We start from the raw sequence: 13268 nt of genomic DNA on the forward strand, positions 1-13268 counted from the left end.
AAAAGAAACCTTGAGTAGTTGTTTCAAATGTGGATGAGTGAGGAGGCCCGAGATGAGAGAAATAAGGGAGATAACGGTGAATAGCAATAATTATTGTTTCAAGCTGCCTAATGTCTTTTTATTGTCCAGCAGAGTGGTTCTTCAAGGAGCGGTGGCTTGTGAAGCAGGCCTGGGGTGCTCTGCTTTCACAAAGGTCACACGAACACTGAAGCAGATTAGCAATTCAGATCGGGCTAAAGGGGCTAAAAGGCTGCTGTAGCCCTGCCCGTGTCTTATTACATTAGCAAAGAGTAGAAGTGCAAAAAGCACACTACTGATTAAATGGTGTAATAGGGAACCAGCTATAAGTCATAGAAATAAATTGATACACATGTATATGGTACATGCATATGTACACACTGAGAAACAAGCAAAAAAAAATTAATGTATGACTCACGAGGAAAACTACATACTCCAATGCATGATCCCACTGTGAAGGTCCTTGCTTTGTTCATCCTCCCACTAACTATCCTTCCTCACACACATGGATTATCAGCACTGACAGCGCCAGCACCCTGACCACCTAGCCTTGCACAACATCCGTCTTGCAGAAATTGGTTTAGGTTGCAGGATCAATACAACTGGATTTTTGAAGGAAGGTTTCCTAATTCCCAAGGTTCATTCCCTCACCTTTATAATAGTGCTGTTGTGGTGATTCAGCACACGTGAAAAGTGAAAATAAATCTCTAGGTGTAGTACATGCAGCCTAATGATGCATGTACTCCATCGCTACCAGTGCACGCCAACCTGACATCATAAATCTCTACTGTCCTTGTCAGGCTTTACTCCCACATCCCCAGTGTCTGTAAGCACATTCCATACTTTCCATACCACTGCGTCTCCATCCTTTTGCTGGAAGACCCCCACACTCCATATTTTATATCTCTGTTGGGGTTTAAGACAAACAAGGAAACACACTTAAATCTGGTGTGAGAGATGGAGGATATGCTTAGATGCTATGGTTACTACGTAAGCATACATTTACTGCCTTACTAATTCTTATAACAAAAAGTATGCAGTGCATTCTAGTAAAATGCTATTTGCTGACCCTCCTTTCAGCACCATAGACAGTGAACACAAGACTCTGCACTACCTCTGCCACAGTCCAGTGCACAACAAATTGTGTATTTTAACTACCTTATTTAATTTTACAGCTTTTCATTGTTCAGCACTGCACACTGGCACTGGACGGTAAAGGTTCAACAACACCAGCTGTGTATCTCTGCGCATGTAGATGATTGAAAGCTGCAATGCTGTTAACTTGCACGACATGTAAGCCACAGATATGTGCTCTAAGACTGCTGTGCCATTGGAACAACAGGTAAACTGGGGACAGTGCAAAGCTTGGATTAGGTTCAGAAATCACTGGAGTGCTATTAATGATATTGAAACGTGCACCACTCAGTAGTGCTCTCTCCCCTCTTCTGGTAGCACTGTGCTAGAGGAAAACCGGATCTTGTTCCAAGTGGCAAATGTCACTTCCTCAGTTAAAGTTCACAAAGCAGTCCATGTTAGAAAGATTAGGCTTAGGGAGCTAGAGAAACAAGCGCATGATGGACTGCAGGAGTATTTGGGGATTTGTCCTCGAGTTGCTATGCTCTGCTGTGTGTATTTGTGCAAACCCTGACAGGCGAAAAAGATGCTGTGGAGGCACTGGAAGCCTGCTGGTGGTCTGAATACTAAAAAATAAATAAATAAATACCAGCATACTGACATATATGCCTAACGGTTGCCATAACGACCAGGAACCCACCCCCTTAAATGCACGTGCGTGTGTGTGTATGGGCGCGTGCCAGACCCGGCCTCGCTAGTCCTACCTTGCACTCCTCCATGCACGTCCTAACCGAGTATGCATCCGTCTCATATTTCTGAACCAGCAGCTCAAACTCGTGGTAGTTCTCCTCCGCCTGCTGGTCGAGAAGCTGATAAGCCCGAACACACTCACTGCATCCCAGCTGATCCACCCCCATGGCCATATCCAGGGTGCAATTCATATCGTCCGGACTAGTAAACCCGTAAAACAAATCCAAAAGTGAGTAGGAATTACAAAAAGAAAGGTACAAATCGCTCAGATTCACGTACGCCAACTGTGTCCCCTCTTCCCCTCCACCAGAGAGGCCCAGGCACACGGTCTCCGCGTCCGTGAAAGTAAAGCAGTCTTTGGACAGGCTGTCTGGGTGACAGGTGTCCATTCGCCACAGAGGTTTTGTAGAATTCCCTAGAAAAATAACATCTTGCTCTCTGGCGAGATGGTGGGGGTCAGGTGATGTTGGGATATGGTGTTGGTGGAGGGAGTTTGGGTACTCGCCCATGTCCGTAATTGCAAGCCCCTCGTTCGACCGCTTGTCTCGGGTTCGCGTCAGTTTTGCCTCGGCGCAGAACCACAAGTGATCAGAGAGTAGGACGGTGATGAACAGCAGAGAGGCCAGCGACAGTCGCCATCTCTGGGCCCGCTCCGACTCGGTAAATGGCTTCTCGTTCTCTCGGGGTGCAAACCAGTATTTTAAGCCTTCGTCATGCTGCCGACGCATCCAAGCACCCCTGGTCATATTTTAGGAAAGTGCTGCCCTGGCCGACTCCACCGCGGGGGCTGCTCTGCCACAATACTCATTGACTTTTTGGGAGATGGACTCCGGTTGGTTCTCCTCTGTAACGCTGGGGTGCCGTGCCTCCGCCGGTCCAGGGCGCTCCACTATCGCGCCCGCAGCAATCGGTGCTATTCCGATCCAATTAGCGTGCCCGCACAGATTAAGGTTCGCGCTGCCGCATCCCGGTTCTCCATGGCTCTCCGGGGGGAAACGGCGTCCTCTTTGACCGCATGCCCCTCTCTCCTTACCGTCCCTCTCCGGGTTTGTCTCGTCAGGGGCGCAGGGAGACCAGCTGTTGCGAGCCTCTCGGTACTGATGCTGCGCGTCTGCTGCCGTTCTGTTTGCAGATTCACTTAAAGGAGAGCAATGAGCCCCTTTGATGCAGGCAGGCTGGTTTCTCTGTCCCGTACCTGGGCGTAAAGCATCGAATCCTTTCTCCTGTTGGCCATTGTCATCTTGGACCGCGGTTAAGTTGCCGCCATGTTCGTCTTGAAACACTTTTTCGGAGAGCTGAGTCTGTTTGCGTCATCTCCATCGTTGCGATAGCTCCATCGTTGCGCAGTGGCGGAGCAGCTTTTTACCTATATGCACACCACACAAGCGCGCGCGCACACATATGCAGAGGGTGAGAGAGAGAGACCACAGACACAGAAAGGTGCTTATCGGCGTTTTGGATATCCACTCAGCTCTTCACGAGTCTATCATTGCCAAAATATTGTCATAGCAGACAACAAACGCACACTAGTGGCGACATCTTGCTTTTGGTGCAGGATAGACGCTGGCCCATTCATAAGAACAACAATGCTGTTAAAAGGTCACACACTGTTCCCATACAGTCATTAAGATTCATTGATCCGGCCCAGCTGATACGCAATAAAAGCTGTGCCATATGCCAAACCACATACTGTTAATACTCAAACGCTCTGTCTTGGCAAGAGGAGACGCAGGTGAAAATGCATTTTAAAAAAAGAAAAGTAAGAAAGAACAGCTTTGACTACACTACTGAAAACTAGTCAAGCTTGCGCTGCTGATTAAGTGTAACGCAGCTGAACAAGCATAAGGTTTGCGCTTGCAGTTTTAACAATATTATCTTCATCCTGCAAGTGCCTCCTGTCTTATCAGCTGTGTTGTGTTTGGTCAGTGGGTTTCAAACAAGCACATGACTCGCAGTATGGCTCTATAGGCTCTGTCCACGCCTATCTGACAAAACGGGGAAAGAGAATGATGGCGAGATAGTTGCTCTTATGGTGCTGAAAGTAAATTACAGTATTTATCCTCATTCGTGCATGGCTTGGGGTGCTACAAAGGAGACAAGAGAGTGTTGCTAGATGTTAATGAGCTGTATATTGAGGGGAAGACAAGAGATGATTACCTGATTAATTTGTGCTTAAGGCTGTGCGGGAGGCAGCTTTTGCTACAACTGGCTGTTGAGGGTGGAAAAGCGCTGATCTGAGATAAATGTAATTATATCTACTGCGGCTAGTGTCCCTCTGCCAGGGATAAATAAATAATAATTTAAAAAAGCAGTTAATTTTATGTATTGTTGGACAACTTTCAGCACTGGATTTCAGCACCGTGGACAGCTCATGTGTTATCGTCCACCATGTGGAAGCTGTAGCTTTAAACCAGTCCCTTGCAGGAGACTTTGTAAAACACAACCATAGAAGATGTGTATACCCTCTCATTGTTAGGTTGTTGATTTGAGCTTACACTGAGTGCAGTTTTGTAAGCTCAAAAGAGTATCTGAACCGAACAAACCAAAAGCTGTTCTTGTATTAAGCAGCTTGACAAGTCGTCAGGAAGGAGCAGACCTTGTCAATAACAGCTGATTTATGGCTAAAATGTCACACAGAAAGATTAAATTCCTGTGATTCATGCCTGATTGTAACGACAACTGAAAGTTCACAATGCAGGTCCCAGGTTGCGGTATGAGCAATAACTGGAACTGAAATTTTGGATGCTGATATTTCAAACATCTCTTGAGTCGTTGATAGGCGTGCTCGAACGCTCATTCATAACTCGTCGCTTTCACGTATTATGTCACTGCAGGATGTTGTGATCTGACCTTGAGGGGATAGATGTCCTACTTCAGCTGGGATCGTCTGCTCTGCCTTTAACTGCAGTTGCTCAGTTTCTCGCTCCGGCTTTGACCCTGAATGCGGCGTGTGGCTTTGATTTGTCCTACTCTGCTGGACGCAGGGACCCGGGCAGGAGTCTCATGATAACATATTCATATCTTCGTTTCGAGCGGTTCGAGCTGATTGTATGTGGGCTCATAAGGGGGGAACAATCAACAACATACGGAGTGTGTGTCTGGCACAGCAGAGAGTTGTCAGTTTCACACCACCCCCAATATTTTCCTACCTGTCTGTTTGTGTGTGTGGGTGAGGGAAGCAGAAGTAGTGTGAGGGCAAGTGAGAAAGGGAGAGAGAAAAGGAGAGAGACTGTGAGATGAATGCAGATTACTGGCCCTTAAATCTGGAGCCATCACAGTAACAGTAAGGGCTGGCAGACATGACTCATCCACTATCCGTGCTGGAGAATGTGTGTGTGTGTTCTCCCTGAAACAACTGTAGCCTAGACACATGCGTAGTATTGATTTTATTGTCTCACTGTACTGATAGCTCTTGTCAAATCAAAGGTAATTTGTACGTTTCGTTTCTTGAGTCTCTAGGAATACAAACGTGGGATTTCAATATTAAAAAAAAAGCTTTTTCTCTTTCTATTTTCATATCACTGTCCTGCCCGGCTCCTCAAAGGCACTTGAACGTGTATTTCTGTCATTCAGACAAAGTTATAAAAAGGTTCACACAATCAAAAATAACAAAGTGGAAGTTGAGTGCCTTTTTAGTGCTCTCTCGGATGCAGTTTGCATCGCTGTCGGCCTGATTCAGTTCAGAATATAAAAAGTAACCTCAGTCAAGATTGTTTTCTTGAGATGTGCCAAGAACTTAAACTCATGGCGAAGTGTTTAGTTTGCATTTTTTTTTTGTCAAGATATTTATGCACCCTTATTGTCATTCTCTCATTAGTGTGGCGTTGACTTCTCTAATGGGGGGAGACAAGGAGGAGGCGAGAGGTGGATGCTTAGATTGGACCTGCTGACAATCAGAGGAGGAGGAAAATGTGGCGAGAGGAAAGACACTGGTGACGTCATCTGACCGTGCACATGGCCATTTGCCAAAGTGTGTCAAATCGACAACCTTCACACCTCCTACGCACCCTGTCAGTGTGGAAATGGACCCCCTTAAGTGATCCTGTCAGTGTATCTCCTTCTATCCCTTGTTTGCTCTTCACACCAGGCATATGAGATATTCTTCTCGCCGTCTGCTCCTCACCTATTCAATTTTCCACTTATTTTCTCCCTTTGGTCATCTATCAGCATTCCGTCTATCTTTTCTACTGCCCCCGTCTCTCTCTTACTTTCACCCTACACAGCTCTTCTGATGTAACCCTTTCGTTTTCTGTTTCCATTCGCCATCAAGCTGTGTTGCTCTTTTCTCCTTTCTCTTTCTGGCCTTTCATGTGTATGACGTCAGAGAGGATTAAGACACAGGCTCAGCATCTCTGATTGGTTAAAGAGGACGACACCCTCAGCATGGGCTGACGATCCCGAGTGGATGTTACAAACTGACAAGACAAGACGACCGTCACATAAGAAAGAACCTTTGTCTCTGGTCTCTCATCATCTGTAGTTTGAGATATTGTTATTTTCCTGGCAGCCATTGATTTCTTAAAATTTAACTGACTTAATTCAGTAACAATCATTGCACACATATGTTGAAAAGGCTGTTCATCTGTTTTGCTAAATCCTTTGAGTAGTGCAGTAATGCATTCTCTGTAAAGTGTACTATAGTTTAAAAAACAAAATAGGCATGTGTGAAAGAAACAAAGATGAATGGTGTAACTGTTGTTGCATTCATATTTTTTTAGGTAATTTATCCATATTTTTAATCCAATTCTTTTTAATTCAACGTCATAATTGAGAATTTATGTAAGTTACATTTATTCTCATGCACTATTTTATTTAGTAGCTGTATATTTTTTTTTGAAAGTGCTCGAAAAGTAAGACAGATGGCAGGAAGTAAGCACGAAGGAAACGGATTGGTGATATTTTGAAGTCATATGGACTTTTAACAATAAGAAGGAGAGATCTGAGGAGTATTGTCTTGGTACCATGCAGCCAACGTGGTATTTGCTTTGCTCGTTTGTATTTTCCTTAGTTTGAAAGCTTTATATTCCACTGCTCCGCATGCTATTTATGCTAAGTTAACTTTCTGTTTTGTCATTAATGCTGTGTGTTTAGTTGTCACGGTGGTTTGAGGACAAGCATCAATAAACCAGCTGTAAGAAAGCCGCTTGTGTCTGCCTGCGCTTCAAGGGAGTTACAAAGAGCAACAAAAATCTATTTAAAAATCTGCGACACGACAGGAGCATTTGCAAAATGGTCTGCAGTGATTCAAACGGTTCAAGGGATTAAATATGCAAAAATGACCCGTATGGTGCTGGTGTTTATGGGGACACAGATCTGCTTCATGATATTCAGATTTGTAACAATAAAGAAAGCACATTACATATATGGGAGGTCTTACTCTGGTGCAAGCTGCCTCACTGTAGTGGCTTATGGCATGTAATGGAACAGAGCCATCAATAATTGCACCTGTGCTTTCCCTCCTTGGACAAGTCGAAAGAGAAAAAGGTCTGTTGGTGAAACAAACGTACATTGTTCAGTGCACAAGTCGTCAATGGAGTGGGGGTGGTGGGGATTTGGACAGTGATGGAGATGCAATCATGCCATTTGAGCTCCCTCCCCACGCAGCACCACAGCATGGTTTTACTCTGGCGATCGATTGGCTCACCCCGATTTCCATTCCAGGAATCTGTAAGCAGCTTATCAACGCGGCTCACTTTCCCAAGGACACTGCCCATTCCCACGTCCACAATCCCGAATTCCTGGTCCATGTTTCCCACTGTGCAATCTGGATCTCTGCATTCCCCCAGCCTCCAGCTTCAAAAAGAAATGTGCCTGTCAGGGAAGACAGCTTTTACCCTGGCAAGGTAACACACAGAATACAAATACACTGTAGAGGAGACTTGTTTGTGTTCACCCTCGAGTTCTGTGTAATATCAGCATTGTGTGGCTGGGGACACAAATCGGTTATTTATACCCCCACTTTATACCTTCATACTGTGTTCTGTTCTTATTTTAAATTGTGACCAACTTCAAAAACGCACACGGTTGAATATGTGCATAGTGTAATTAAATGAACTTCAGTGTTGGGTTGGTGTTAGTCTTCTTCCCCTATTACCCTGATGTTACATCATTGATGGCCTGAGACTGTATCCTCATGCTCTCCGAGTCTCTACATGGTCTTTTACATAGTGATTGCTCTCTCTGGGAAAGGAACAGAAGGCGATAGAAAATGATAATCACACAGTGGATTTAACACTTCTTTCTTTAGTAAGCATCATAAGACTTTGACTCTTTTTTAGCAGAGAGTGAGATATGTATTACACATTGTAATGTGAAATATTTTTAAACGCTGAAACTGAAACATACTTTAAGGCCTATGACAAACTGACTGTTCTGTAGTTTCCTTAAAATGTTGGATGCGTATAGATGTTTTAATGTTTTAAAAAAAGGCAGTGTCCGTCTGTCGGTAAACCACTTGGTCCAGACTGAACAACTGCCTGCTCTTAATGAAACAGAATATGTATTGTTGCACATCATAAAGCAACACTAAAGTCTTTAACTATACACCAATCAGCATTGTGTAGGTCACCCTTGTGCTTCCAAAACAGTTCTGACATGGGCATGCTGAGGGTGTCTGTGGTGTTTGGCAGCAGATTACTGTTAGTGGGAGCCTTTGAGTCCTATGGGTTGGGGAGGGGAGGGGCCTATCTGGATCATCCCACAGATCCTTGATCAGTTTTGGTCTAGGGAATTTGGAGGCCAGGTCAACATTTTGTGGTGTTCTTCATGTTTTTTTGAGTTGTTCCTAAATAGTTTTTTGTGTGGGTGTGTGTCAGGCTGCATCCTGCTGGGGATGGCTGCTGCCATCAAGGAGTGTCATTGTTATGGGGTGAGGGTGCCTGATCTGGTCTGGGTGGGTGGGTGGAACATGTCTAAGTAACGTCCACACAAATGCCAGGTCCACATGTTTCCATTGAACTATCACAAAAGGATCGATGTTGATACCTTCTCCTGCCAGCGGTTTTAATGTTGTGGCTGATCAGTGTATGCTCATCTATATCTAGTCTATTCTCTATCCACTGTATATGCAACATTCTGTCAACTTTTGAGTGTGTTGTCTCTCCAGTTATGTACAGTGTGAAACAAACTGAACCGAAATAAAGATTTTTAGTTTTGTTACACATTTTAATCAAAGTAAACTTGAAGTGGATTTGCATGAGGCCGCTTTGCAAAGCGCTTCCATTTCCTCCTGCAGACAGACAGAGCAGGCCCCTTTAACATCAGCTTTAGCCTAATTGTAAACAACAGAAGGCAGGGCTTACAGGAACTCCAGGTCTGAGGTGGCAGCTCCACACGCCAGCTGAGAAAGCTGAGGCCCAACCCGAAGTGTTTACGCCACCAGGCACCCCAGTGTAATCAACAGTCTGAACTAGACCTGGAGTGCTTAATTTGTTCTCCATCTTTCTATCAATTCTCACCTGCCAGTCTTTTCTCTTCATATTAAATTCCGCGTACTTCATGGAGATCAAACTGATTTGAAGTGGCTTTTCTTCTGCACCTGCACAGAGGCGTTAGCATCATTTTAAATTTAGGATTCCTCGTGTGATGTGAGTGTTGCATCAATTTTTCATATGCTGACTTTAATAGGACAACAGAGAGAGGACCTCAAATGAACCGTTTATTAATGCAAACCATGGTAAAGGCTCAGTGTGTGAGCAAGGAAACTGAGCCCGGCATTTCTTAATGCATTTGCCTCTCGCTAATCTGTGCTGTCAGAGAAAAGTACCTTCTGATGAAAGGGATATGTCTGCCCCTGGATCCAACGGGAAAGTGGAAAAAAAAAAGTAATGTGCTTCAGCCTTTGAAGAACTGGGAGCGAAGTCAAATCCTGGCTAACATGGAATCTGTGAAGCAGCCAGTGCTGAGATCCAGTCACCTCTCATCCTGCAGGAGATGTTTATTCACTGGAATGAGCATGCAGCCACTACCCAGATTGCGTTTGGGATGGAACTGGAGGAAGGCCAGTGTAGCTGTGCTCCAATCCCCCCGCTTCATCTTTCTTTCCCTTTCCTCCACTCTTCTGCTTGGAGTGTTTAGCAAGCTGAGCCTTTGAACACTGCTAGGCATTCACTGTTAATACACAGCTTACAGGGCTAATCACGCTCGTCCATACCCACTTCTTCTTTCAACATGTCTCCCTGATGTCATCACTGTCTTTCTGTCTAATTGTGTCACTGTCAGTCTGCCTGTCAACTGGCATTCCACCCTTTTAGCCCAAAAATTAAAAATAAAACTATTCAAAAGATAACTATTGCCCCAGATTCTGTACGCTTGTCACATAGGATAACTGCTCTGGCCGGTGAATCTTTTCCCATGTAGCTCCACTCTCATAGTTTTTACTGAAAGTGAAATAACTTTATATATTATTCGCTCTCAGACAACAAATTCCAAAGACTTATTTTAGTCTCCACAATTTCCACTAACATCAGAAACATGTAGCAACCATTTCCATTCCTTGCGGCCCTCATCGATGTTGCCTTTGCCCCATTGACAATCAGCTGCAGCGTAGCAAATGTTGTAAGTTCAAAGCCAACAATGTCAGCCACCATAGGTGCAGCATAGCCCTAAATGCAGGGGCGCAAATCCAGTTTTCCGTAACGCTCTCCGCGCGGCTTTCTTGTTTGTAAATGAAGCTGTGGATCAATCGTTATCTGATCTGCTATGCAGAGTGCATAGCAGGGCCCTGGGCTCGTGTGGCACTGCACTGTACTCAGCTCTCAGGCCTTCATTCTGCATCATCTATCTCATCACACAGACTGACCGACCTCAGATGACTTTGCAGACACACTCTGCAGTCTACCAGTCACGTGCGATTCTCTCCCTCTCTCCCCGTGGTGACTTGCTCTACTTCTGATCACAGCGCACATCTGTGCCTCTCCTGGCCATCTACCATCTAAGCCCAAATGAGATAACCAGAGGAGGAATGCCTTCCATTAGCAACAGTTCGCAGGTTTTTCTTTTAGATGCACCCCTGTAAACTCAGTCAGCCCGCGGCCGTGTTAAATGTAAATAATTTGTCACTGTAAATTGTGTTACTGGCCCATTTGCAGCTCTGCAAACTGCCCCCCTAAAAGCAGCTAAGATGTGAAGGAGGCTCGGCTTTCCCACAGCAGCAGGACACAGACGCTTCCCTCTTTCTAAACTACCGTCCTCCTTTCTCTCTCAGACACTTATTCCTCTCTCCCCATCTGTCATGCTCCCCTTTCAGAGACTCTGTAAATATCCATCACAGACAGAGTAAAGTTCAAGAAAAGGTCAAAAGTGGTCAATTCTGTGCTTTCTTGATCTATTGTATCTCAGTGTAAAACCGGGCTTCAAGAACGCGGCCGTGGCCTTCGGAAGCTTAGATTATGAGGCAGCAGCAACATTATCAGCCCATGTTTTCCACACCTTTCTATCAAGCATGTAAACCATTACTGTAGCCATTAAACAGCCCCTCACAGCAATGATGCACGGAAGAACATCAATCCTTTCTCGCCGCGGTCCTCCAGGCTCACCGGAGCTGTGATGCATTGCACCACGGAGATGTGCAAATTGAAGGAAGAAACCCATAAATGATATGCTGAAATTATGTCTGTAGTTAAATCAATCAGCTCAAGCAGATCAGCATCATCTGATTTTGTGAGCTCCCATCATACAGCAAGGCAAATTTATGTGGTTGGGGGGGGTGGGGTTGTTTGGTGGGCATGGCTTTAGCTGCAGAGATGCACTGTAATCATGCTGGGGTCCAAAGAGGCGAGGCATGGGGGACATAAATCAACCAGATTAACAGCTAGGCTACACCGCTGGCTAGCACACACATGCACAAATAAGCCGTGACTCATTTCACCAGGTAACATACGCTGTCACCAGGATTCACATGTTCGCGCCCATGTATCCATCTAAATCTGTCTGTCCCAGATACGGAACAGCCTGCTGTCTGGTAATTCCTCCCATTAACAGTAACATTTGAGGATATCTCCCCAGTGCACGGCTGCCAGCGTAAAGTACCTTTTCATTAAGCTCTTACTGTGTGGCCCTCGGGGGTGAGGAGGTGCCTGAAGTGTGTACCTGTGAGTGTGAGGCAGACAGAGACAAGAGAAATAGCCCGAAACAGACACCAACTAACAGCCAAGTGTGGTGATATTGGGGGGGGGGGGGGGGGGGCAGTGATATATTGTCCAGATTCACAGGTTTAAAGTCTTGTCTTTAAATCACAAGAGTGCCTGAGCAAAGGCTATTCCAGGGTCATATAACTGCAGGGGGTGATATATAGGATGCTGGATACGTACAGTATATCACTGCATGGACTTGTTTGTCTGTCCTTTCACTCAATCATTCTTGCATCCATGTTCTTGGTACATTCTTTATGCAACCCTTTCCACATAAACCACTGACATATGTGTAAATGTGCTGCAATCTGGAACTGTATTTTTCCTACAATTACACAGCTACCTTGTGTAATTCATTGTGTACTTTACTGTTGCTGTTAGTCAAGTGATATTTTTAATCCCGGGATGAAGGAAGTAATGTTGTTACTACTCTTACTTGCCAACAACTGGGCTATTATAACTATTTGCACCACTGTGCTGCAGGATCTCTTTAGAGCATGACCTGCTGACACACGCTGATGAATAAATGCCCTCTTCTTGCACTTGCAGCACATAAACCATTACTTTCAAGGCAACGTGATGCATAATACTTACACAAGCTCTCATTCTGCTACAATGCGTGTACAGACACAGCCTATGACAGCTTGTGAGCCTCCATGCCAAGGGAATCACTTCTATAGTTCTTCTTCCTTATCATAAAAATATTATAAAATCATTATCTGTTTCACATAATATCATTCTTCAGCTTTATTTATCTGTTTATAAAGCACGAAGGCTTCTGTCTCCTTATCCAGTACATGTAAACTCACACACTCATACCCATGCAAACCCACACTCCCGTGCACAAATACACACACACTTATTAAATGAGAAATGAAGGATGGCCTTTCCGTCCCCACAGGATAAAACAGTAACCTTTAATCTGGGCCGCAACCCTGTCTGTTTCTACTGGCGACCAGACTCTACATGTCCTGTGGTATCAGCTTAGTCAGGAGTGATCTCCCCAAACAACTCAATCACTTATTACGGGTCTGACTGACCTTCACAAAGTGACTGAGCTTTCTCTAAATTGAGTGAATTTGCTCTTTAAACAGATGGCGGTTCCCAACATGACCCTACATGCACTCGAATTCTTACAGTTTAGCCCACCTTTAGAGACCTCTTGACTTCAGTCAGACAATGCGGTTTCATTTTTCCAAGGACGAACGCTTTTACTTCTCTATAGAGGCTGAAGTCTCCACAGGCTAAATTGAACACATTGTAATTACAGAATGCCCTTGATGTTGCTGCTGACTT

General features: G+C 44.8%; 1 protein-coding gene across 1 annotated transcript in view; it reads right to left on the bottom strand.

The window, feature by feature from the left end:
- LOC125018124 (NALCN channel auxiliary factor 1) overlaps positions 1-3371 on the bottom strand; it is a 76471-nt gene extending 73100 nt beyond the window's left edge. Inside the window, exon 1 of the mRNA XM_047601793.1 lies at positions 1857-3371. Within this exon, the coding sequence (XP_047457749.1) occupies positions 1857-2588 (732 nt within the window). The 5' untranslated portion in view covers positions 2589-3371. The remainder of the gene's footprint in view (positions 1-1856) is intronic.
- Positions 3372-13268: the final 9897 nt, after the last annotated feature.

This window comes from Mugil cephalus, chromosome 12, assembly GCF_022458985.1.
Source record: "Mugil cephalus isolate CIBA_MC_2020 chromosome 12, CIBA_Mcephalus_1.1, whole genome shotgun sequence".
Lineage (NCBI taxonomy): Eukaryota > Metazoa > Chordata > Actinopteri > Mugiliformes > Mugilidae > Mugil > Mugil cephalus.